The sequence below is a fragment of the Ornithorhynchus anatinus genome, chromosome 4 (genome assembly GCF_004115215.2).
Source record: "Ornithorhynchus anatinus isolate Pmale09 chromosome 4, mOrnAna1.pri.v4, whole genome shotgun sequence".
In the NCBI taxonomy this organism is placed as follows: Eukaryota; Metazoa; Chordata; class Mammalia; order Monotremata; family Ornithorhynchidae; genus Ornithorhynchus; species Ornithorhynchus anatinus.
This window is the reverse complement of record NC_041731.1, coordinates 66,402,298-66,429,290: the sequence shown is the minus strand read 5'-3', so window position 1 is coordinate 66,429,290 and position 26,993 is coordinate 66,402,298. Positions and strand designations below refer to the sequence as shown.

The 26,993-nt window shown below is 46.2% G+C and overlaps 1 protein-coding gene across 1 annotated transcript in view; it reads left to right on the top strand.

Moving 5' to 3' along the window:
• Positions 1-711: 711 nt before the first annotated feature.
• Positions 712-26,993, top strand: part of DPYS (dihydropyrimidinase) — an 82,938-nt gene continuing 56,656 nt past the window's right edge. The window contains exons 1-4 of the mRNA XM_029063109.2: positions 712-2,085; positions 7,554-7,712; positions 18,667-18,846; positions 23,006-23,195. Of these exons, the coding sequence (XP_028918942.1) occupies positions 1,798-2,085; positions 7,554-7,712; positions 18,667-18,846; positions 23,006-23,195 (817 nt within the window). The 5' untranslated portion in view covers positions 712-1,797. The remainder of the gene's footprint in view (positions 2,086-7,553; positions 7,713-18,666; positions 18,847-23,005; positions 23,196-26,993) is intronic.

Genomic DNA, 26,993 nt, shown 5'->3' with positions numbered 1-26,993 from the left:
TGCTCCTCATCTGCCCACCATCAATCAATTCTAACAGTGATCATACATTTTCACTCTACCCTAAGTTATAACAGTTTAACAGCCCACCATCCTGCCCGCCCCTCCAACGGTCAACGTCCCTCTCCCCAACCCAACCCTCTGCTCGTCCCTCGAGCCCTTCTCATCAGCAGGTTGCCCCCACCCTGCCCAACTATCAACGGCGCCCCCAGCCCTCAATGGCCCATAGCCCCCATCTTGCCAGGTCCTCCAACAGTCCCTCAACGTACTTCTCCCCAACTCAACCCTCTGCTCGTCACTCGAGTCCTCTTCATCAGCACGTGCCCCCCACCCCGCCCAACCTCAACGTCCCCCCCAGTCCTCCAACGCCCATCATCAGCCCGTGCCCCCCATCCTGCCCACCCATCGTCACCCCCAGTCCTCCAACGCCCATCAGCCCGTGCCCTCCATCCTGCCTCCCACAACGGTCCCCCCAACGTCCCCCTCCCCAACCCGACCCCTTGCTTGTCCCTCGAGCCCCCATCAGCACGTGTCCCCCACCCTGCCCACCCCTCAACGTCTCCCCCAGCCCCTCGACGCCCCTCGACGCCCCTCCTCGGCCCGTGGTCCCTCTGGTCCCGGCCCCCGGCGGCCCTGCCCGCCCCGGCCCCGCCCCCGGCCCGGCCCCCCGAGGGCAGCAGCATCCGCGGCCGGTCCCGTCCGGAGCCAAGTGTCCCCCGGGGCGGAGCGGGGAGCGGGGAGCGGAGCGAGGCCTCCGGGGGTTTGGGGGCCCAGGTCGTCGTGGGTCCGGGCCGTCCCCGCCCACCGGCCCCGGCCGCTACTGAGCTCCTGCCGGCCCGGCCCAACACCCTGGCCAGCAGCCGGAGGGTCCCTCCGGCCGAGAGACCCCCCAGCGCCAGGGACGGAGGGACAACCCGTCAGCCTGGGACCCCGCCGGGGGCGAGACCCCTCCTAGGGACAAGAGACCCCTCCGACTGGGCATCTCTCCGAGGACGAGACCCCTCTGGGGACGAGACCCCTCCTAGGAGGAGACCCCTCCGGGGACGAGATCCCTCCGGGAGGAGACCCCTCCGGCTGGGGATCTCTCCGGGGACGAGACCCCTCCTAGGAAGAGACCCCTCCTTGGAGGAGACCCACCCCCCAAGGACCAGACCCCTCGAGGGACGAGACCCCTCCCTGGAGGAGACCCCCCCAAAGACCAGACCCCTCTGGGGACGAGACCCCTCCTAGGAGAAGACCCTTCCTTGGGAAGACCCCTCCTTGGAAAAGACTCCCCCCCCCCCCGACTCCACTGGGGACGAGACCCCTCGAGGGACGAGACCCCTCCTTGGAGGAGACCCTCTCCAAGGACCAGACCCCTCTGGGGACGAGACCCCTCTTAGGAGAAGACCCCCCTCCTTGGAGGAGACCCCTCCAAGGACCAGACTCCACTGGGGACGAGACCCCTCCTGGGAGGAGACCCCTCGAGGGACGAGACCCCTCCTTGGAGGAGACCCCCCCAAGGACCAGATCCCTCTGGGAACGAGACCCCTCCTAGAAGAAGACCCCTCCTTGGAGGAGCCCCCCCCCCAAGGACCAGACTCCACTGGGGACGAGACCCCTCCTCGGAGGAGACCCCCTTCTAGGAGAAGACCCCTCCGGGCTGGGACCCCTCTCAGGACGAAACTCCTCCTAGGAGGGGGACCTCTCCGAGGACGAGACCCCTCCGAGGACGAGACCCCCCTGGGGACGGGACCCCTCCTAGGAAGAGACCCCTCCGGGGGGGGGAGCCGGGCGAGGCGGCGGCCCCTCGGAGCAGGGATGTCGGGGTCGGGGTCGGGGCCGGGCCCGGGCCCGGAGCCTCTGCTGATCCGCGGCGGTCGGGTGGTCAACGAGGACCGGTCGGAGATGTGGGACGTGCTGGTGGAGGGCGGCGTGGTGCGGGAGCTGGGGCCCGACCTGCCCGTGCCCGGACACCTGCCCGCCGGCCTCAGGGTCCTGGACGCCAAGGGGATGCTCCTGCTGCCCGGGGGCATCGACACCCACACGCACATGCAGTTCCCTTTCATGGGCTCCCAGTCCATCGACGACTTCCACCAGGGCACCAAGGTAAGAGCCCCTTCCCCTCGCTTGACACCCCCACCCCTCCGCCCCACCCCGCTCACCTAACAACAATAATCGTAATAATAAGTTGTGGGATATGTCAAGAGCTTCCTACGTGCCAGGAACTGTGCTCAGCGCTGGGGTGGAGGCAGGAAATCGGGTAGGACCCAGTCCCTGTCCTGCAGTGGGGCTCACAGCCTTCATCCCCATCTTACAGATGAGGGAACCGAGGCCCGGGGAAGGGACTTGCCCGAGGCCCCACAGCATAGTGGAGGACCCTCCCTAAGAATAATAATGATGATGATGATGGTATTTGTTAAGTGCTTACTAGAGGCCAATGTTGTAAGCGCGGGGGGGGGGGGGGATATGAGGCAGTGGGGTTGTCCCACGTGGGGCTCACAGACTTAGGCCCCATTTTACAGATAATAATAATGTTGGTATTTGTTAAGCTCTTACCATGTGCCGAGCACTGTTCTGAGCGCTGGGGTAGATACAGGGTAATCAGGTTGTCCCACGTGAGGCTCACAGTCTTAATCCTCCTTTTACAGATGAGGTAACTGAGGCATAGAGAAGGCAAGTGACTTGCCCAAGGTCACATAGTCAAGTGGCAGAGATGGGATTAGAACCCAGGACATCTGACTCCCAAGTCCGTGCTCTTTCCGCTAAGCCACACTGCTTCTCTCCCTCTTCCCTCCCCTCTCTGTCTTTCCCCTCCCCCCTCCTCACTCCTCCTGCCATCCTCCTCCCCATTCACTCCTCCTCTCCCCTCACTCCTCCTTCTGTCATCCTCCTCGTTGCCTCCTCACTTGTTCATTCATTCATTCGATCATATTTATTGAGTGTTTACTGTGTGCACAGCACTGTACTAAGTGCTTGGGAGAGTACAGTGCAACCACAAACATAGTAAGCCCTTAATAAATTCCATCATCATCAATCATCATCATCATCATCATAATCAACAACAGACACATTCCCTGCCCACAAGGAGCTCACAGTCTAGTTGGGGAGACAGACATTAATACATAAATTAATAAATAAATATACAAATAAATTCCAGATATACACATATGTGCTGCTTGGGATGGGAGGCAGGATGAAAGAAGGGAGCAAGTCAGGGCGACGTAGAAGGGAGTGGGAGAAGAGGAGAGGAGGGTTTAGTCAGGGAAGGCTTCTTGGAGTTGATGTGCCTTCAATAGGGCTTTGAAGTGGGAGGGAGCAATTATCTGTCTTGTATGAGGGGAAGGGCATTCCAGACCAGAAGTGGAACGTGGGTGAGAGGTCAGTGGCAAGATAGTTGGGATCAGGGTACAGTGAGAAGGTTAGCATTAAAGGAACGAAGTGTTCGGTCTGGGTCGTAGAAGGAGAATAGTGAGGTGAGGTAGGAGGAGTTTTTGTTTGATGTGGAGGTGGACGGACAACCACTGGAGGTTCTTGAGGAGTGGGGAAACAAGGTCTGAATGTTTTTGAAAAAAAAAATGATCAGGGCAGCAAAATGGAGTATGGACTGGGGTGGGGAGAGACAGGAGGCAGGGCGGTCAGCAAGGAGGCTCATACAATAATCAAGGCGGGATAGGCTAAGTGTTTGCTTAAGAAGGGGCAGATTTTGGTGATGTTCTGAAGGTAGAACTGACAGGATCTAGTGATGGCTTGAATTATGTGGATCGAATGAGGGAGAGGAGTCAAGGATAATGCCAAGGTTATGGGCTTGTGAGACAGGAAGGATGGTGGTGCTGGCAACAGTGATGGGAAAGTCAACGATGGAAAGACAAGGTTTGGTTGGGAAGATAAGAAGTTCAGTTTCAGCCATATTAACTTTGAGGTGACAAAGACATCCAAGTAGAGATGTCTCAAAGGCAGGAAGAAATGGAAGACTCAGAGAGGGAGAGAAATCAGAGCTGGAGATGTAGATTTGGGTGTCTTTGGCAGAGAAGTGATAGTTGAAGCCATGTGAGCTAATGAGTTTTCCAAGGGAGTGGTGCAGATAGAAAATAGAAGGGGACCCAAAACTGAACCTTGAGGGACACCCACAGTTAGGGCGTGGGAGGCAGAGGAGGAGCTGGCGAAAGCCCTCTTCCCTGCTCCCTCCTCCCCCTTCTACGTGGTCATTCCCCCCTACCCCTGCCCCATCAGACATCAGGGATTGCTGTCTAACAGCTTCTCCCCCCTCCCCCCCTCCATGAAAGCTGGAACAGGCAGGAAGAGCCTCCCATTCCCCCCCCACCCCCTTCCACCCCAGGGACAGTGCTGATCTGTGGAGGTAGTGGGCAAGGGAAGCAGCGTGGCCTAGTGGAAAAGAGAACAGGCCTGGGAGTCGGAGGACCTGGATTCTAATTCTGGTTCTGCCAATTGCCAGCTGTGTGACCTTGGGACAACTCACAACAAGTCACTTCACTTCTCTGGACCTCAGTTTCCTCTTCTACAAAATGGAGATTAAGACATGGACTTGGTCCAATCTGATTAACTTGTACCTATCCCAGTGCTTAGTACAGTGCCTTGCACATAGTAAGTGTTTAACAAATACCAGGAAAGCAAAACAAAATACAAAAAAAACCCAACAAACCTGGGATGTCACTTCATTTCTCATTGCTTCAGTTTCCTCAACTGAAAATGGGGATTCAATATCTGTTCTCCCTCTTACTTAGACCTTGCATCCCATGTGAGACAAGGACTGGTGTCCAACTTGACTAACTTGAATCTACCCTAACTCTTAGAACAGTGCTTGACACGTAGTAAGCACTTAACAGATATAACAATAATAATAATAATTATAACGATTCACCTATGCTTGTACTGGCCACACATATCAGCACCCAGAGTCTTCATGATTGTCCCTATAGCATACCAATTATATATGTTGGGCCAAACAGTAAACCAATTGAAAGGAACCTAAAGGTAAGATGCAACCTTCCACCTGGAATTCTCATTTCTCTAAATAAACCCAATTCACTGTGGCTGGGTATCCCTCTTATAATTTTTGAAAAGTCAACTCACTGTGACTATACCGAAAAAGAACCATTTTGGGCTTCCACAGAGTTAACTTTTAAAAGGTCTCTTGCCAGAGCCAACACTTGCTGCAGTAGCTCTGCCCTCTCTTTGAGCCCTACTTTCCAGTTTCTACTAAGTGCTGCTTTGTTCTCTAAAGAAAGCAAAACAGAAATCCACATTTAAAACTCTCAGTGGCTTCAATACCATTTTGCAAACCTCAGTCTTTGCATCACTCTGAAGGTATTCTCCCCAATTTGTAATGTTGATTAAATCTTGACTTTGGCTGTTATGCTGTTTAAGGAGCCTGGTTCAGCCATGATTGCTAGATCTTTTGAGTCTTAGAAACCAGATGGTGACTATCTTTTATGCACCTGTATACTTATACAATCCTCTTGATCACTCTGAATATAGGTAGCAGTATTAGCATTTATTGAGCAACCACTTACTGTAAAATGCACTGCCCTAAGCAGCAGGGAAATTGCAGAGCAGAGAAGTGATATGTTCCCAGCCCACAGGGAACTTACACTTTAATAGGGTAAACAGACAAACTGATTTATAAACTCATTAGTCATGATACATTTATCAATTAATTAATTAATGTATACAAAAATGGAGAGGATGTGTATAAATAATTACACAAATGCCAGAGGGGCCTAATGGGTTCATACACTGTAGGGTGCTGGGAATTAATCTGGGAAGGTTTACTGAAAGAGGTGGGGATTTAGGGTTTTGAATCTGAGGAGTGAGTGAGTTAAGGAATAGACAGGGAAGAGAGCAGTAAGGCAGAGTGAAAAAAGTCGGAATGCTTTGAAACCAACTATGAGGAAGTAGCTATTGTGACATATTAGTTACATATCTCCAAGTTCCATTGCTTCCCTATCTATTATTTCTTATCAGTTTAATCAATGGCATTTATTGAGCACAGGGGAAAGAATAATACAATAGAGTTGGTATCAATCGTATTTATTGAGTGTGGAGTTTACAGAGTTGCTAGACTCATTGCCTGCTCAAAAGGAGCTCACAGTCTAGAGGGGGAGACAGACATTAAAATTTCAGATATAAATCCTGCAGGGCTAAAGGTAGAGTGACTATGGGGTATAAATCCAGGTTTGAGGTTGATGCAGAAGGGAGGGAGGGGGAAAATTAGGACAGAGGCAGGGAAGGTCTTTTGGAGGAGACGTGATCTTGTTGAAGGTTGGAAGGAGGGGACAATGATTGTCAGATATGAAGGAGGGAATTCCATTCAACCTATCCATCAATCGTATCTACTGAGCACCTGGGAGAATTGGTAGACATGTTTTCTGCCCATGAGTAGACTGAGAAGGAGAGGCTAGAGAGATAGGAGGAGAACCAGGAGAGAACAATGTTAGCGTAGACAAGTTCAGGTAATGTTTTCAGGAGAAGGGTCCACTGTGTAGAAGGCACATGAAAGGTTCACTAAGATTAGGCTATTGGTTTTGGAAAGAAGAAGTTCACTGGTGATTTTAGGGCAGTTTCTGTGAAGTAAAGGGAGAGGAAGCCAGGTTGCAGATGGTCAAGGAGAGATATTGAGGAGGGGAAGTAGAGACAGCTGGTGTAGACAACCTGCTCAAGGAGTTTGGAGGGGAATGGCAGGCAGGAGGGAGATGGGGCAATAACTGGAGCGAGCCATGGAGTCAAGGGAGAGTGTTTTGTTTTTTTTAAGGATAGGAGATACAAGAGCATGTGTAAAAGCAGTATGGAAGAAGCCATTGGAAAGTAAATAGTTTAGAAGATGGTGATCTCGGAGAGAAGGGAGGGCACCACCACTATGCTTGTCCTCACTGAGTTCCAGGATTGGATTTTATTTTTTTTTTTTTGCTTCAGGCTCTCTACAAGGAACTACCATCTGCTTGTCATCCCTCCATTACTTATAATTCACTCCCATCTGTTCTGCAAAGTAGCCCAGGGAATCCACAGGGGATGGGTAGGGAATTGCAGAGGTGGATTTCACCCCACAAGCAGGAAGCCATTGCCATCTGCCACTTGTCACTTATCTCTGACCCTGAACAAATCATCAATCAATCAATCGTATTTATTGATCACTTACTATGTGCAAGACACTGTACTAAGCTCTTGGGACTGTCCACCCCTCTGCTTGTTGTGTGCAGGAAATATCTACCAACTCTGTTATTTTGTACTCTCCTGAGCACTTAGTACAGTGCTCTGAACACAACACTCTATACATAATAAGTACTAAGCAAAGACCATAAAAAACCCTTCTCTTCAGACTCTCTCTTCCATTTCATTAAAGCAAAACTAAGTTTCATTTTTATCCATCAGGGGACAAAGCAAAACCTGGGACAAGACGGCCACTGGCATTTTAAGAGAAAATGTGTTTTTATTCTTAAACATCTCAAAGAAGGAGCACCTTCACGCGATCTGTGGGAAAGATCCACCTCGAAGAGGCTCTTTCAGATGAAATGTGATGCTGGCTGATTACTGAATTGAAAATGTTTTTGTGATTTCAGGCAGCCCTGGCTGGAGGCACCACCATGATAATTGATTTTGCCATACCTCAGAAAGGCTGCTCCCTTATAGAGGCATTTGACACTTGGAGAAGCTGGGCCGACCCCAAGGTCTGCTGTGACTACTCCCTGCATGTGGCGGTTACGTGGTGGAGCGACCAGGTGAACTCACTGAAGGGCTAAGTGTATTTGGCATCTTCCAGGACCTAGTTCAATGACGTATACACAGTGGGTGCTCAATAGCTAATAGGAAATAATAATAATATAATAATGTTAATAATAATGATAACAATAAACAATACAAGGAGCAGCATTGTCTACTGGATAGAGCACGGGCCTAGGAGTCAGAAGAACCTGGGTTCTAATCCCAGCTCTGCCACTTGTCTGCTGTGTCTCCTTGGGCAAGTTACTTCACTTCTCTGGACCTCAGTCAACCCCTGTAAAACGGGGATTAAGACTGTGAGCCACACATGGAACATGGAACATGGACTGTGTCCAACCCGATTTGCTTGAGTCCACCACAGCGGTTAGTACAGTGCCTGGAATGTAGTAGCGCTTAACAAATACTACTATTGTTATTATTAATAATGAATGTGATCGTTTTGCCTGGCTTGCAGTTACCATGGGATAAGGAGTAGCGAGCATTTTTTCAGGGTTTACAAACTCTGCTCGTTGCGATTAAGACAGATAATCTGTAATCCTTTTACAATCACATTTCCAAGACCCTTCCCCTATCTAGCCTACTTTTCCCCAACGCTCTCTCCCTTCTATGTCACCTACTCACTTGGATCTACACCTTTTAAGCAGCTGATATTTACTTCACTGTCAGCTCCACAGAATTTATAGACATATTCATAATTTATTTATTTAGATTAATGGACATCTCCCCCACTACAATGTAAGCTCTTTGTTGGCAGGGAATTTGTCTATCAACTCTGTTGTATTGTACTCTCCCAAGTGCTTAGTGTGGTGCTCTGCACAAAGCGCTCAATAAGCTCATTGTGGGCAGGGAATGTTTCTGTTTATTGTTATATTCTACTCTCCCAAGTGCTTAGTACAGTACACCGTAAGCACTCAATGAATATGACTGAATGAATCAGTATGATTGATTAATTGATTCCTTCTCACTTCCCCGTGATTCTTTAGTACCATCTTACATCCCCCATCCCTCTCCTTTTGTTCTTTTGTTCATACACTTCTACCACCTACTCCAGGTACTAGTCATGGTCATCTACCACCCCCTAGGCCCCACCTCCAAATTTCTGAATCATTTTGATCCCTTTCTCACATCTGTCTCTCTTTCTCCATTCCTACAGTGATCTGTGTGGACTTCAGTATCCATGTGAAACTTGTCTACCAACTCCGTTACATTGTACTCTCCCAAACTCTCCCAGTGCTCTGCACCTCGTAAGCACTCGATAAATATCATTGATTTGTTTGATGTAGATGTCCCTGACAACCTTTCCTCTGTCCACGTGCTCTCACTTCTCAACTCCAGTGACCTCCTGATTCACCTCACTAACTCAGCAATTTGATCACACACTTGATCTCATCACCTCTAGTCAGTACAGTCTCTATCCCTACTAACTGAAATTCCTCTAGCAGACTACAACTTCCTCACCAGCTCTCCCGCATGCAGGCACTCCCACAAATCTGTCCTGTTCTCCCACAGAGACTTCCAATCTTTTGAGACTCTCCAGTATTCTAAAGCCATCATGCCCCATTCAGCCTGCCGTACCCAAACTACCTTTTTTGATATACAAATCAACCCCTTTAATGCTGCCTTCTCCTCTGAACTCTCCTCCTTCACTCCCTTGCCCCTCTGCTGATCCCATAAGCAGGGAGCCTCCGTGGGTTTAGGCGTCAGAAGACCTGAGTTCTAATCCCAGCTCCACTACTTGTCTGCTGTATGACATTGGGCAAGTCATTTAACTTCTCTGTGCCTCACATACCTCATCTGGAAAATGAGGATTAGGATTCTGATCTCCATGTGGGACATGGGCTGTGACCAATCTGCTTAATTTCTATCTACCCCAGCATTTAGTATAGTGCAGCCATAAAAAAAAATTCCTGAAAAACAGAAAACCCTGGATCACCTTTGGTTGAGCTGTGGAGCACTGCTGGTGGAAATCCAGACACCTGGCTGACGTCATCCTTCTTAAATTCTGCCTCACTTATTTTCATTCTGCCCCCTCCTCCTCCCCACAATACTTCTCCATCTTTATTGACTCTCATACTCATTGCCTGCATTATGAGAAGCGAAATGGTGAAGTGGATAGAGCACGGGCCTGAGAGTCAGAATGTCTTGGGTTCTAATCCGGCCTCCACCACTTGTCTGTGTATGAACTTGGGCAAGTCCTTCACTTCTCTGTGCCTCAGTTACCTTATCTATAAAATAGGGGTTGAGGCTGTGAGCCCCACATGGGACAGGGGCTGTGTCTGACTCGATTTGCTTGTATCCATCCCAACGCTTAGTATAGTGCGTGGCACATAGTAAGTGCTGCACAAATACCACAATTATTATTATCATTACTATTATTATCAGCTCTTCCAGACATTAACTCCCTTCCCAAACCCTCTTTCCCTCCTGTGCCTCCCATCTCTTTCCCCTAATGATCTAGTCACATCTTAATTGTCAAAGCTGAAACCATAATCATGATCTCCCTAAAATCTCCTGCTTCTCTCAAGTCTCTCCCTCCTCCTGCACGCTCTTTGATTCTTCCAGTATTACCAGCAGTCTCAAGAGATCTCGCATCTCCTTTCAAAATCTAGTCCCTCCACCTGCACTTCTGACTTCATCCCCTCATATCTTATGTCATTTGCCCCCTTCCTTCTTCCCTCCCTGACCACTATCTTTAACCATTTTCTTTCCAATGACTCGTCTCTCCCTTCAGGCTCTTATCTCCTCCTGCCTCCAGGACGTCTCCACCTGGATGTCTGTCCGCCACCTAAACCTCAACATGTCCAAAATTGAGCTCCTTATCTTCCCTCCCAAATCCTATCCTCTTCCTGACTTCCCTGTCACTGTGGACAGTACCACCATCCTTCCCATCTCTCAAGCCCACAACCTTGGTGTCATCCTTAACTCAGCTCTCTCATTCACCCCACACATCCAATCCGTCACCAATGCCTGTCAGTTTCAGCTTTACAATATCGCCAAGATCCGCCCTTTCCTCTCCATCCAAACGGCTATCGTGCTGGTACAAGCTCTCATAATATCCCAGCTGGATTATTGTGTCAGCCTTCTCTCTGATATCCCTTCCTCCTGTCTCTCCCCACTCCAGTCTATTCTTCATTCCTCTGCCCGGATCAACTTCCTGCAGAAACGCTCTGGGCATGTCACTCCCCTCCTTAAAAACCTCTAGTGGTTGCCTATCAACCTCCGCACTAAACAAAAACTTCTCACTCTGGGCTTCAAGGCTCTCCATCACCTTGCCCCCTCCTACCGCATCTCCCTTCTCTCTTTCTACTGCCCACCCTGCAAGCTCTGCTCCTCTGCTGCTCACCTCCTCACTGTCCCCTGTTCACGCCTATCCCGCCGTCGACCTCTGGCCCACATCCTACCGCTGTCCTGAAATGCCCTCCCTCCTCACGTCTGCCAAAGTAACTCTTTTCCCCTCTTCAAAGCCCTACTGAGAGCTCATCTCCTCCAAGAGGCCTTCCCAGACTGAGCTACTCCTTTTCCCTCTGCTCCCTCTGCTCCCTCTCTGCTCCTCTTCTGCCCTCTGCTCCCTCCCCTTTCCCCCCTTCACCTCCCCTCCGCTAAGCCCCCTTTCCCTCTGCTCCTCCCCCTCTCCCTTGCCCTCCGCACTGTGCTCATTTGTATATATTTGTATATATTTTTATTACCCTATTTATTTTGTTAATGAGGTGTACATCCCCTTGATTCTATTTGCCATGATCTTGTTGTCTTATTTTTGTTCATCTGTCTCCCCCAATTAGACTGTGAGCCTGTCTTTGGGCAGGGATTGTCTCTATCTGATGCCAAATTGTACATTCCAAGTGCCTAGTCAGTGCTCTGCACATAGTAAGCGCTCAATAAATACTATTGAATTGAATGAATGAATGCTTTCAAGCATATTCATGTATCTCTTATCCTAAAAAACCCTCGTTTGACCCCATGCCCAGTTATCGCCCCATCTCCCTCCTACCTTTCCTCTTCAAACGTCTTGAGAGAGTTGTCTACACTCACTGTCTCCACTTCCTCTCCTCCAATTCTCTCCTAGACTCCCTCCAATCTGGTTCTGCCCCATTCACTCCTTGGAAACTGTCTTCTCTAAAGTCACCAAGTAGGCCTCTACTCCATTCTAATCCTCCTTGACCCCTCAGTTGCCTTTGGACCACCCCATTCTCCTTGAACCATTTTTCCCATCCCTTGACTTGACTGAAACTGTCCTTTTCTGATTCTTCTATATCTCTGACAACTCTTTCTCAGTCTCTTTTGTAGGCTCCTCCTCTGCCTCCTATCCTCTGACAGTGAAGATCCCTCAGAGTTCAATTCTGGGGACTCTTCCATTCTTCATGTACATCTATTCCATGGGAAAACTCATTTTCTCCCGTGGCTTCAACAACCATCTTTGTGTGGATGATCCCCAAATTCACTTTTCCAGCCCTGACTTCTTTCCTTCTCTGCAGTCTCACATTTCCTCCTTCCTTCAGAGCATTGCTACTAGGATATCCTGCCTACACCTCAAAGTACACATGTCCAAAAGAGAATTCCTCATCTTCCCACCCAAACCCTGACTTCTCCAGTCTTTCCCATCACCAGTGACACTATCGCTATCCTCTCAATCTCCCAAGCCTATAATCGTGACATTATCCTTCACTCCTCTCTCTCATTCAACCCATATATTCAATCTGTCACCAAACCCTTTTGGTTCAACCTTCACATCATCAGTAAAATCCTCTCTTTCCTCTCCCTCCAAACTGCTACTAAGCTGATCCAAGCACTTCTCTTACTTGACTTGACTTCTGCATCAGCCTCCTTTTGACCTCCTACCTCCTGTCTCTACTCGCTCTAGGCCATACTTCACTCTGTTGTCTGGATCGTTTTTCTAAAAAAAATCCGTTCGTGGTTCCCTACTTCTCAGGAACCACCAGTGTTTGCTCATCCATCTCCACATCAGACAGATACTCCTTATCATCGGCTTTAAAGCATTCAATCAGCTTGCCCCTTCCTACCTTACCTCATTAATTTCCTACAGTCCAACCTGCACACTTCTCTTCTCTAGTGCCACCTTGCTCACTAGGCCTCAATCTCATTTGTTTCCCCACCTTCTCCTTTCTCACATCCTTTCTCTGGCCTGGAATCAATCAATCAGTCGATGGTATTTATTGAGTGATTACTTTATTCAGAGTACTGTACCAAGTGCCTGGAACTCCCTCCCCTTCCATATACTTAACTACTCTGCGCCTCAGTTACCTCATCTGTAAAATAAGGATTAAGACTGTGAGCCCCATGCAGGACAAGGACTGTGACCAACCTGATTTATGTGTATCCACCTCAGCACTTAGTATAGTCCCTGGAACATAGTAAGGGCTTTGGAGAAGCAGCGTGGCTAAGTGGAAAGAGCACGGGCTTTGGAGTCAGGGCTCATGAGTTCGAATCCCAGCTCTGCCACTTGTCGGCTGTGTGACTGTGGGCAAGTCACTTAACTTCTCTGTGCCTCAGTTCCCTCATCTGTAAAATGGGGATGAAGACTGTGAGCCCCACGTGGGACAACCTGATTCCCCTGTGTCTACCCCAGCGCTTAGAACAGTGCTCGGCACATAGTAAGCGCTTAACAAATACCAACATTTTTTTAAAAATGCCATAATTATTATTATATACACCAGTCTACTACTCTTCCCAACTTCAAAGCCCATTGTTAGGTAGGGGGATTGTCTCTATCTGTTGTCAAATTGTACTTTCCAAGTGCTTAGTACAGTGCTTTGCACACAGTAAGCGCTCAATAAATACAATTGAATGAATGTATTAATTACTTGGTTCCAAGAGGCTTTCCCTGATTAAACCCTCTTTTCTCCTACTTCCTCTTCCATGTGAATCACCTGTGCATATGGATCTCTACTCTTAATGCACTTGCTATTCAACCCACCCTTAGTTCCACAGCATTTATGTACATATCCCTAATTAATTTATTTTTATATCTGGGAAGGGAAATGTTTACCAACACTGTTGTATTTTACTTTCCAAATGCTTAGTTCAGAGCTCTGCACAGTGTGAATGCTAAATAAATAACATTGACTGATTGATTGATTGTGACCTCAGACCATTCTCTCTACCACCCATCTTGCAGGGCATGCTCCTGGGGTCACCGGAGGACTGGGAGAGAGAGTATGGATAATAACATTGATTGATTGATTGATTGATTGTGACCTCAGACCATTCTCTCTACCACCCATCTTGCAGGGCATGCCCCTGGGGTCACCGGAGGACTGGGCGAGAGAGTATGGATAGCTTAGTGCACACCCTCACCACTCACTACTACCAATTCGAGCCCACCCATGTCCAGCTGACAGAAGGTAGTACCTATTCATTATGAACCACTGGTGTCTGAAAAATGTTCTCCCTAAGGGCTAGGGGTCAGAAAAGGTAAACTGATGCATTTGCAAGGACAGGATGTGAAAGATTCCGTCTCCAAACTTTTCCACTCATGGATGTAGTATCACTGTCTGCAGTGTCTTCATTAGCAGCACAATCTTCGATTAACAACAATTGCCACCACCATGGTTTCCCCAACCCTAAAATGGGGGGTTGTGATGCTTGCTGCCTAATTTTCTGCCCAAATAATAATAATAATAAAAATTATGGTATTTGTCAAGTGCTTACTATGTGTGAAGCACTGTTCAAAGCGCTGGGGTTGATACAAGGTAATCAGGTTGTCCCACATGGTGTTCACAGTCTTCGTCCCCATTTTACAGATGAAGGAACTGAGGCCCAGAGAAGTTAAGTGGTTTGCCCGAGGTCACACAGCAGACAAGTGGCAGAGCTGGGATTAGAACCCACATCCACTGACTCCCAAGCCCATGCCCTTTCCACTAAGCCATGCTGCTTCTCTGAAGACTATAAGCTCCTTGAGCAGGGATCCTGTCTCTTGTATTGTACTCTTCCAAACATATAGTACAGTGCTCCAATTATATATGTATATATATGTATATATGCATATATATAGATTGTATATATGATGATATCACAGGATTATGAAATGAAGAGACACCCATTATGCCTTGCAAACAAGTTAAATCATTCAGCCTGCAATAATTTGTACCACCCCATATAATTTTTCCTAGTATTTCCCACAAATAGATAGGTCAGAGTGATAGTACATGTGTTTGCCCAGCCCCTCTAGACTGTGAGCTCATCGTGGGCGGGCATTGTTACTCTTTATTGCTGTACTGTACTTTCCCAAGTGGTTAGTACAGTGCTCTGTACACAGTAAGTGCTCAATAAATATCATTGAATGAATGAAAGTACAATTCTAATGCCACTGGGAATAATTTTAATTTTCATGAGATTGTTTTGAGTGGTATGGTTGGGTGGGCTCATTTTCTTTTTTTTTAATGTGCTATTTGTTAAGTGCTTACTGTGTGCCAGGTACTGTACTGAGTGCTGGTGTAGATACCAGATAATCAGATTAGACCAAGCCTTGTCTAACTTGGGACAGATTAGGTAACTGAGGCAAAGATAAATTTAGTGATTTGCCCAAAGTCACACAGCAGACAAGCAGTGAGGCTGGAATTAGAACTCAGTTCCTTCTGACTCCCAGGCCCGTGCTCTTTCCATTAGGCGATGTTGCTTCTATCTGTCACAATTCTGCTCTGCTGACAACTTGCATCCAGCCACTGGACGTAGGTTTTAACATGGATAGCACCTAAAACACAGAGCTCCTAACAATTACTTCATGGGAGCATATTCCTTAGAGACTGAAAGGACCATTAAATCAGCAAATATTTCATTTATTCTGTCATTGCAAGATCTTAGTGTGTTCTCAAGTATACCTGTCTAGTTCCATGCAGCAATCATTCTGGGGGCTTAGACAAGGACTGGAAAACTTTTTTTTCCTAATGGTATCTGTTAAGCACTTACTATGTACTAGGCACTGTACTAAGTGCTGGGGTAGAAACAAAATAATTGGTTTGGACACAGAACCTGCCTCACATTGGGCTTACAGTCTTAATGCCCATTTTACAGATGAGGAAGCTGAGGCTCAAATAAGTGAAGTGACTTGCCCAAGGTCACACAACAGACAAACAGTAGCTCTGGGATTAGAACCCATATCTTCTGACTTCCAGGCCCATGCTCTTTCCACTAGGCCATGCTGCTTCTCTCTTCTCAGAGAACATTTCTTCTCCTGAAGAACTCAGAGAATGTTCACCTGTAGGTAGGGATAAAAAATGTATCCCTAAGGACAGGAATGGCAGGAATTTATTATTAATCTGCTGTCTCATTTTCATAGAAAGCTTAGATATCGGGACACCATTTTAAACTTGCACATCTTTCCCTTTCCTTGTGGTACCTGGTTTAGCCTTCGAGAGTTCAAGGATGAAGTTGACGTGTTCCAGCCTTCAGGGCTTTCTCTATTTCCCATAATGCTGTAGGACCTGACCTGAACAGGTAGTGAACTTGCACCAGCCTGGACATGAAATTTCTAATATTTAATGGGTTAGCCGGGAGCAGTCAGATTGACCAGTTTTTCTGGAACAGATTCAATTCCGGAACACCTGCGTTTTTCCTACAGTTATTATGGACCACCGTCAAAAATTCAGAACGGTTTCAGCTAAATGAGGATGGATGGTGGGCCTAATTGTTCTTCTCATTACTCGAGTCTTGGATTACCATTGGAATGTAAGGGCTTCGTGGACAGAATTGGTGTCTTGTGCTTTTGTTGTACTTCCTTAGCATTTAGTACAGTGCTTTTCATTCAGTAGGTGCTAAATAAAAGAAGCAGCGTGGCTCAGTGGAACGAGCATGGGCTTGGGAGTCAGAGGCCATGGGTTCGAATCCCAGCTCTGCCACATCAGCTGTGTGACTGTGGGCAAGTCACTTAACTTCTCTGTGCCTCAGTTACCTCATCTATAAAATGGGGATTAAGACTTTGAGCCTCACATGGGACACCCTCATTACCCTGTATCTCCCCCAGGGTTTAGAACAGTGCTCTGCACATAGTAAGTGCTTGACAAATACCAACATTACTATTATTATTATAATACTTTTATGGATACAGAGGCAAGGGTAACCACTACGCAGCAGGGCATAGTGGATAGAGCACAGGCTTAGGAATCAGAAATTCCACCATTGTCTACTGTGTGACATTGGACAAGTCACTGCACTTCTCTGTGCTTCAGTTACTTCATCTGTAAAATGAGAATTGAGACTGTGTGGTCCCACATGTGACTGGGACTATGTCCACCCCAATTTGCTTGTATCCACCCCAGCGCTTTGTATGTGCCTCACACATAGTAAGTGCTTAACAAATACCATCATAATTTTCTAGGAGCAGAGCTGGGATTTGAACCAGGACCTGTGGAATATTGATTGACTACTGCTCTTTCTTATATACTATGTTTCTCCCATTAAGAGATGGATTAATACCTATTAAATGAATCCTATTGGATAAGGCACCAATGAAACCACACAGTCCAACTGCTTTTTAATTTACAGTCTAATAAATCTATGCAAAAATCTATATGCATTCAATAAATGAAATCTATCAAAGTAGTTTATTAGCCAGTTCATTATTTGGATTTCAAGGAGTAGAACTGAACCCTTTCTGTTTATTCAAGTCAGAAATGTCACCCTAAGATTTTATTATATTTTATTTTAAGTGTGATGCAGGGCCAATTTCACATTAAGAAGGACTAAATCTGTGGGCGCATTTTGCTTATTATTGACACAAAATGTTTTCACTGCAAGTCATTTTCATATCTACTCTCCTAGAGTCTAGTACAATATCCATAGTAACTGGATATTATAGAGTAATATTGTCCATTGTAACTGAATATTATAGAGTGAATTAAGGGAATATTTTTCAGGAGGTAACGCTGTCTGTTTATTATCAGACATAAAACCTCTGCGTAGGTACTTGGGAGAAGAAATGATTCATCTGCAAAAGTCCAAGAACATCTTATCGCTACAATCAATCCACTGTATTAATACTGTAGTAATAATAATAATGATGGTATTTGTTAAGCACTTGCTTGGTGCTAGGCACTGTTCTAAGCACTGGGGTAGATACAAGGTTCTCAGGTTGCCCCACGTGGGGCTCACAGTCTTAATCCCCATTTTACATCTTAATCCCCATTTTACACTTGAGGTAACTAAGGCACAGAGATGTTTAGTGATTTGCCCAAAGTCACACAGCTGACAAGTGGTAGAGATGGGATTAGAACCCACGACCTCTGACTCCCAAGCCCGAGCTATTTCCACTAAGCCACGCTATGACCACTACTATTTTTATTACCAACTTGTACTCTGTGTCTTTCCTCTAAGATTGTCTCCTCTAAGATTGCATGTTTTCCTAGCCATCCAACTGATGACTTCTTTCCAGCTGCAATTCATAGGGCCCTTGTCAAATATATGATTTGATCGAGCTCATGCTCCATGAGAGAAAATATTCTGAACATCCATCTGCTCTAGGAAAATTATCCACCAAAAGCAGCCCTCTGGCTAATGTCTGATACATATTGCCCAAGACTATATTGAACTTTGTGTACCTTGAAGATGAGTTTTGTGAAAAGGATAACTGGAAAGGCTAGGAAAGGACAGGAAATACCATTCTCATTCTCTCTTTCAAACTGATCTCTGTCTGTCTCTTTCTGTCACAAGTGCCTGCCTTTTGTGATTTATTCATCTGAGTTTAAAATCAGAGCTAAAATGTTCAAATGGAAACAAATTGTGAACTTTTCTACCCAGATTCCTCCCAATATATAAAGATAACTCCCAGGGAATAAAAGAGGGCCTTTGGGATAAGCGACTATATAGAAAGCAGTATTTAACCCCAAAGAAGTAATCTTCACAACTCTTGTATTTATTTATTTTAACAAATTGTCTTTCCTCCCTTTGGGTTCTGTAGGATGCCGACTCTATTCAAGTCCTAAAATACCCTTTCGGTTTTAGGTCAAAGAAGAAATGAAAATTCTTACCCAGAGCAAAGGTGTTAACTCATTCAAGATGTTTATGGCCTACAAAGATGTGTATATGATTCGAGACAATGAGTTATATGCAGCTTTTTCTCAGTGCAAGGAAATTGGTGCTATCGCCCAAGTTCATGCTGAAAATGGAGACTTGATTGCAGAGGTAGGTATTTGCATTTTAAGTCTTATTCTGGAAGGAAGCACTCATGGATGCAGGAGAAGAAATAGGGCCTAGAACATGTTGATGCCTCAGTGGTAATAATAATAATAATAATAATGTTGGTATTTGTTAAGCGCTTACTATGTGCCGAGCACTGTTCTAAGCGCTGGGGTAGACACAGGGGAATCAGGTTGTCCCACGTGGGGCTCACAGTCTTCATCCCCATTTTACAGATGAGGTAACTGAGGCACCGAGTATTTAAGTGACTTGCCCAAAGTCACACAGCTGACAAGTGGCCGAGCCGGGATTTGAACCCATGACCTCTGACTCCAAAGCCCGTGCTCTTTCCACTGAGACATGCTGCTTCTGGTAAGGGACTAGGAAGTTTATTCGTAACGTTACTTCAGGCCAAAAAAAAAATAATCAGAAACCAACTAATTTAAAGGGAAGGATGGTTTCCTTTCAAAAGAGATGAATAGTTGGGCAGCAATACAGCATGTTGTAAATGCACTTAAAAGTTGTTTCATTTTTTTTTTCTTAATGAGCAGAACTCTTTCACTGCCAGAGAAAAGCAGTGTGGTCTAATGGAAACAGCATATGCTGTTGTAAGCTTGTTGTGGGCAGGGAACGTGTCCGTTAACTCTCTTTTCTTGTACTCTACCAAGTATTTGGTACAGTGCTCTATTTGGTACAGTGCTCTGCCCATAGTAAACACTCAATAAATACCATAGATTGATTGATTGATTGGGAATCAGAAAACCTGCATTCTGATTCTGACTCCTCCACTGGCCTGCTGTGTGACCTTGGGCAAGTCACTTTACTTTTCCATGCCTCAGTTGCCTCATCCATAAAATGAAGAATGATGTTCTTTCTCCCATTCTGACTGTGAGCCTGATGACGAACAAGGATGTGCCTCATCTGATTATCTTGTATCTTCCCCAGAGTTAGTGAAGAGCTCAGTTTGGGCAGGGAATGTGTCTGTTTGTTTTTATAGTGTACTCTCCCAAGCACTTAGTGCTGTGCTTTGCACACAGTGAGCGCTCAATAAATATGATGGAAATGAATGAATGATCTGGCACATAATAAGTGCTTAACAAATACCGCTATTAGTCTTATCATTATTCCCTTCACTATTCCTGGGAATTTTTCTGGTCTTTTTTTTATTTTTTATATCTTTTTGGTATTTGTTAAGTACTACCTATGTTCTAGGCTCTGTACTCAGCTGTGGGGTAGATACAAGCTAATCAGGTTGGACACAGTCCATGTCCCACACGGAGCTCACAGCCTTAATCCCCATTTTGCAGGTGAAGTAACTGAGACCCAGAGAAGTGAAGTAACACAACTGACAAGTGGCAGATCAGGAATTAGAACCCAGGTCCTTCTAACTTCCAGGCTCAAGCTCTGTCCATTAGGTAGCACTGCTTTGTATTTATCTCCAGATTGTATTTATTGTGGCATGTTGAGAACTGAGAGTATCAATGTGGCCACTGCTCCTGCTGCTGCTGCTGCTAACGATGATATGCCAGGCACTTTTGGACAGATGTATGGGAACTCTTAAGCGCAAATTTAAATAAAAAGGCAACAAAGTAATCCTAATTTTTCCTTTTAGGTATCATTAAAAGCATCTTGTTTGACTTTACACAACTCTAGCTTTGTCATCTCAGAAGTAGAAGAGTTTCTGCTCTTTAAACTTCCCCTTTCCCTGGAATCAATCATATTTGTCAAGGACTTTTTTCTTGTGTTGTTAGGTGCTTACTTGTGTCAGGTACTGTACTAAGTTCTAGGGTAGATACAAGCTAAGCAGGTTGGACACAGTCCCTGTCCCACAAAGAGCTCACACTCTTAATCGCAGAGAAGTTATTGATTGGTTAAGTCTATGTAAACTCCAGCTATCACGATGAATCAGACACCCAATCAACCAATCAAGTGTATTTATTGAGCCCTTATTGTCTGCACAGCACTGTACTGAGCACCAGGGAGAGTAAAAATATAACAATATTACAGAGACACATTTACTGACCACTACCAGCACTCAAACAAGATAATGTTCAAAATTGGAATTTAATTAGTAACACAAATGGGAAAAGATCACAACGGGCAATTCTAAAATCAAGTTTTACAAAATAACGTTGCCAGTCACTAGGTTTAAGGGTCTCAGACTGAATATTTGATTAACAGAATCCAAATGTCTTGTGCAAATATAACACTCAAATTAGGATAACCAAATTAACCTGGTCTAGTTTCCTTTTGATCCCTGGTACAACTTAGGCTGACAGAAGTAAATTACTGCATGAAGAATCTTCTGGTTCGGTCTCAAGGAGAGGAGGCAGGAGCAGGCATGACAGCCAACAGCCACCTTTTTCTTTTACAGGATTTGTTAAGTGCTTACTATGTGCCGACCACTGTACTAAGTGCTGGGGTAGATACAAGCTAACCAGGTGGGACACAGTCCATGTCTCACATGGCATTCACAGTCCTAATCTCCCTTTTACAGATGAGGTAACTGAGACCCAGAGACGGGAAGTGACGCACCCAAGGTCACACAGGAAACAAGTGGCAGAGCCGACATTAGAACCCATGAGTTCGAATCCCAGCTCTGCCACTTGTCGGCTGTGTGACTGTGGGCAAGTCACTTAACTTCTCTGTGCCTCAGTTCCCTCATCTGTAAAATGGGGATTAAGACTGTGAGCCCCACGTGGGACAACCTAATTCCCCTATGTCTACCCCAGCGCTTAGAACAGTGCTCGGCACATAGTAAGCGCTTAACAAATACCAACATTATTATTATTATTATTATTAAGTCCTTCTGACTCCCAGGCCCATGCTCTATCTACTGTGCCGTGCTCCTTCAGTAAAGCACATCTTACTTTCCATCACGTAGCACTCAAGGGATCTTGGTCCCAACTCAAGGAGGGTCGGCACTTTCCTTCTGTTGGCAGAGAAACCAGCCCTCCCACATGGATTGTTGGCCTCTGTCAGGCCTGTGACCTGGCTGCCTCTTAACAAGTTGAAGGCGTGAGTTCTGGGTTTGTCTCTATCCATCCGAATCCCCTAGTATCCATGTCCATTGGATCCCCTTGGGAACGAGGGACCACCCCATCCTCCCTTCAGAGATCCTTAGAGCCTGACCCCTAAGGCTTCTCCAAATCTAGGCCATGAAGGGACCTTCAGGCCAGAGCAGGACCCGGCCCCAAGTTCCCCGCCACTGTGGCCCTGGGTGTGAGTGGGGGATTAGAGTGGTGGATGGAGCCTCCCCTCCCTTTGATGGCTCCAGTACAGTGGGTTACTTGACCCCCCGAGAAGCAGCTTGGTGTAGTGGATAGAGGTCAGACCTGGGAGTCAGCAGGTCATGGTTTCTAATCCCCGCTCTGCCACTTGTCTGCTGTGTGGCCTTGGGCAAGTCATTTAACTTCTCTGTGCCTCAGCTACCTCACCTATAAAATGAGGATTAAAACTGACTTGTAGGCAGGACAGGGGAATGTGGTCAACCCAATTTTCTTAGATCCACACCAGCGCTTAGTACAGTGGTTGGTACATAGTAAGAGCTTAACAAATACCATTATCATTATTATTATTATTACTTCCTGCCAGAGACATGCATTTCTGTCACCCCTTTCTTTCTAACAGTTCACAGGGCTTCCACTGAAATGAGCGGTAGAAATGAGGGGTAAATAAAGTAATTCCTTAATCAGAATTAAGGAAAATGTCCATTTGGACTGTTTCAGATCCAAGTCTTGAATACATGCTCTACAAAGCCTCATTTTTGTTATAAGCTGACAAAAATAGTCACAGTTTTCTTCTGAAATTGCTTTCGGCTTCCCCTCTCCCACTCCCTTCTGTGTCACCCTGACTTCATCCCTTTATTTATCTCCCCTCTCCCAGCCCCATAATATTTGTGTACATGTATGTCATTTATTTATTTATATTAGCGTCTGTCTCCCCCTCTAGATGGTAAGTTTGATGTTGGCAGGGAATGAGTCTATTTATTGCTATATTGCACTCTCCCAAAAGTTTAGTACAGTGCTCTGCACACAGTAAGTGCTCAATAAATGCAAACTGACTGACCTTTACTTCCTGGCACTTCTAACTTCCTAAATCATTTTAAGGTGCCAGTTGAAAAGGGTCATCCTTTTCCAAAGTTTTGTTCTTCTTGGCTCTGCAGGGTGCGAAGAAGATGTTGAGATTGGGGATTACCGGTCCCGAGGGCCATGAACTGTGCCGGCCAGAACTTGTAGAGGCAGAAGCCACTCTGAGAGCCATCACGATAGCCAGTGCCGTGAACTGCCCGCTTTACGTGGTGCATGTGATGAGCAAGTCTTCAGCTAAGGTGATAGCTGATGCGAGGAGGGATGGTGAGTGTCGTACATCAAATTCATTCAGTAGTATATACTGAGCACTTACTGTGTGCAAAGCTCTTGCACTAAGCAACTAGGAGAGTGCCATATCAACTCAGACACATTCCCTGCCCACAGCGAGCTTACAGTCTAGAGGGGGAGACAGACATTAATGTAAATAAATAGATAAATGAATAAATAAATTACAGCTATATATATACATATATGTCTTAGGGAAGGGAGAGAGGATGAATGAAGGAACAAATATGAGCAGTGTAGAAGGGACTGGGAAGAAGAGGAGTGGAGGGCTCAATCAGGAAAGGCTTCCTGGAGGAGATGTGCCTTCAATAAGGTTTTGAAGTGGGGTAGAGCAATTATCTGTCCGATATGAGGAGGGAAGGCATTCCAGGCCAGAGGTGATTTGTGGGCGAGAGGACGGTGGCAAGATTGATGAGATCTAGATACAGGGAGAAGGTTAGCACCAGAGGAACGAAGTGTGCGGGCTGGGTTGTAGAAGGAGAGTGGCAAGGTGAGTTAGCCCGGGGTAAGGTGTTTAAGTGATTTCGATCATTTAAGGTTTTAGGCGAAAGGTGAAATCCATCAGAATTTATCATGGGCTTCTTCTGTGTGGAGTACCATACGAAACACTTGGGAGAGTAAATTAGAGCTGGTAGGCATGATCACTGCTCTCATGTATGGGTAAGCAAAAGAGTTTAAAGATATGCTTGTAGAAGCAGCCTGGCCTCGTGGATAGAACACAGAGTTGGAAAGACCTGGGTTCTAATCCCAGTTCCTCTACTTGCCTGCTATGCGATCTTGGGCAAGTCACTTAACTTCTCTGTGCTTCAGTTACCTCATCTGTAAAATGGGGGTGGAGACTATGACACTCATATAGGATAAGGACTGTGTCCAATCTGATTAGCTTATAACTTCCCCAGTACTTAGAACGGTGCTTGTCACACAGTAACAACTCAACAAATACCACCACCATCATCATCATCATGCTCATAAATGCATCGGCGGAGGTGGGCAATAGGTGAGTACCCAAGTGCAAAGAGCTGAAATGTCAACTGTGGATCAATCAATCAGTGGTATTGAATGTTAGGTAGAGCACTGTACTAAGCACTCTAGAGGAGAAGATAGGGTGAAGAGATGGGAGATTAATCACAGAAGGACTCCTGGAGGAATGGTGATTTCAGGAGGGCTTTGAAGACTTAAGATCAGTGGTGGGCTGAATATAAAGGGGAAGAAGTTTCAGGTAGAAAGGAAGGCCTGAGGAAGAGATCAATGGTGAGAAAGATGAGAATGAGGTTCAGGGAGTAGGTTATTGTGAGAGGAGTGAAGCTGGGATGAAATGGGAGAGGAGTGTGGCTTAGTGGAAATAGCATGGGCCTTGGAGTCAGAGAACCTGGATTCTAATCCCCACTCCTCCACTTGTCTGCTGTGTACCCTTGGGCAAGTCATTTAATTTTTCTGCACCTCAAATCCCTCATCTGCAAAATAGGGATTCAATACGTGTTCTCTTTCCTACCCTAGGCTGTGAGCCCCATGTGGGACTTGATTATCTTGTATCTATTCTAGGGTTTAGTACAAATAATAAGCGATTAACAAATACCATTAAGTAGTAGGAGAGCCTTAAAGCCAATGGTCAGGAGTTTCTTTTTGCCACGGTGAGAGAAGGGGAACCCTTAGAGGTTTTTGAGGAGTGGGGTGATGAACACAGAATGAACTTTTAGAGAAAAGATCCAGGCAGCAGAGGGAAATATGACCAGGAGGCAGGAGAGGTTGGAGGCAGGGAGTTCCATAAGAAGGTTGGAGCAGCAGTTGAGTTGGGATATGACAGATGCTTGGACCAGAATGGTAGAAATGTTGAGGAGAGGAAGGGGAAGGGTCTAGAAATGCTGTGAGGAAAAAAAAAATCAGAGGGTTTTTGGCGACTGACTGAATATGACTAAAATTTTAAAATTGTCAGATTTTGATTGTGAGATAACAGGAAATAACCTTTACTGAAAGTCAGTAGTTCTCTCATATTTCTTGAGGCATAAATCAAGGACTCAGACATTCACTATTAATTTTAAAAATGGGCTTCAAATAGAGAGACAGTAATCATGTATAAACCAGAAAATGATGCTCTTCCCAATCGAATTATCCTGTATTAGCCAAGATCACATGCAGGCAACCTTAGTATTAAGGCCCCACCTCATCTCTCAGTTAGGGAGAAATTCATTATTAATCCCTTCCTCTGTCTTTCCCTCCTGCTCTCTCCTCCCTGCCACACCTGCCAGAAGAACCTAGACATTACCGTATTGTCCTGAGTGACCGAATGCATTTAGTGCATGACTGGATCTCTTTCTCCAGCCTGTGGCCGTGGCAGGGTGGCCTTAGTGCAGACGCCTGCTCCATGCTGCTTACAGAGGTTGACTGTGGGGGAAGGGTCATAGTGCACTGACACCTCTAACCAATAATCCCCTCTAGACTGCAAACTTTACTTCTAGACCTTAAACTCGTTATGGGCAGGGAAGGTTGCTCTGCTAATTCTCTTGGATTGTAGTCAATCAGTCAATCATACGTTTTGAGCACTTAATTGTGTGCAGAGCATTGTACTAAGAGCTTGGGAGACTACAATAGAGCAATGTAACAGACACATTCCCTACCCACTATGAGCTTACACTCTAGACTCTCCCTTGTACTCTCCCAAGCACTTAGTACAGTGCTCTGCATTTAAAAAGTACTCAATAAATACCACTGATCGATTGAATGTATGGAGTCTCCAGTCAGATGAAAGAAGGTTTGTTCAGGGAACATGTCATTTCAAGGCCAGCTCTGCTGAACTATGGAATAGATATATCAACTCTCCTTCTTTTGTTTGATTGAAATTGAAAGAGCACTTGTTCCTGTCTAAAGAGGAAACTTTTTTAATGACATTTTCTTAATCGGTTTCTATATGCCCAGCACTACTGAGTGCTGGGGTAGTTACAAGATAATCAGGTTGGACACAGTCCATGTCCCATATGAGGCTCACAGTCTCAATCCCCATTTTACAGATGAGGTAAACTGAAGCACAAAGAAGTGAAGTGATTTGCCCAAGGTCACATGGCAGACAAGTTGCAGAGCTGGACCCAGATACCCCAGCCCTTCCCAGGCCTCCCACCCCTTGAGCAGGGAAACTAATCCCCAGGTAGGGTCCATATCCTTCTCCAACTTTCCCCCACCTCCCAGAGAGGCCCAATGGGACTACTCTTGTTTGTGTAGGCAGGGGGAGGTATGTGTCTGTATGTTCGTTGGTGTGCATCAACACATGCATGCATGTGCATCAGTCTCAGAACATGTGTGTACCCCCTTGATACATGCACCACCCCGACGAGTCAGTGACCCAAGTATCCCCACAGTGGGCAGCAGAGTCATCTTAGGCCAGAAGAGGGGCTGGGGTGGCAAGGCAGGAGAGACGGAAGTGGTGACGTAGTGAGCCCAGTGGCTGCTTCCAAGGGAGGCGAGTCACCGTTGGTGTCGGGCCCAGTTAGACCTAGGCCCTCTGGCGCCCACCCAAGATCGGCCTGGCGCCACCCAGACCACTGTGGCCTCCTTCTCCCCAAAACAGAAGAGTTGTCATGTTGGGTAGGGGGCATGTCAGTGGCTCAGGGAGTGTTACGAGAAACACCATGGCATAGTGGATAGAGCACAAGCCTGGGAGTTAGACAGTCATGGGTTCTAATCCTAGGTCTGCCATTTGTCTGCTGTATGACCTTGGGTAAGTCATTTCACTTCTGTGGGCATCAGTTACCTCATCTGTAAAATGGAAATCCAGACTGTGAGCCC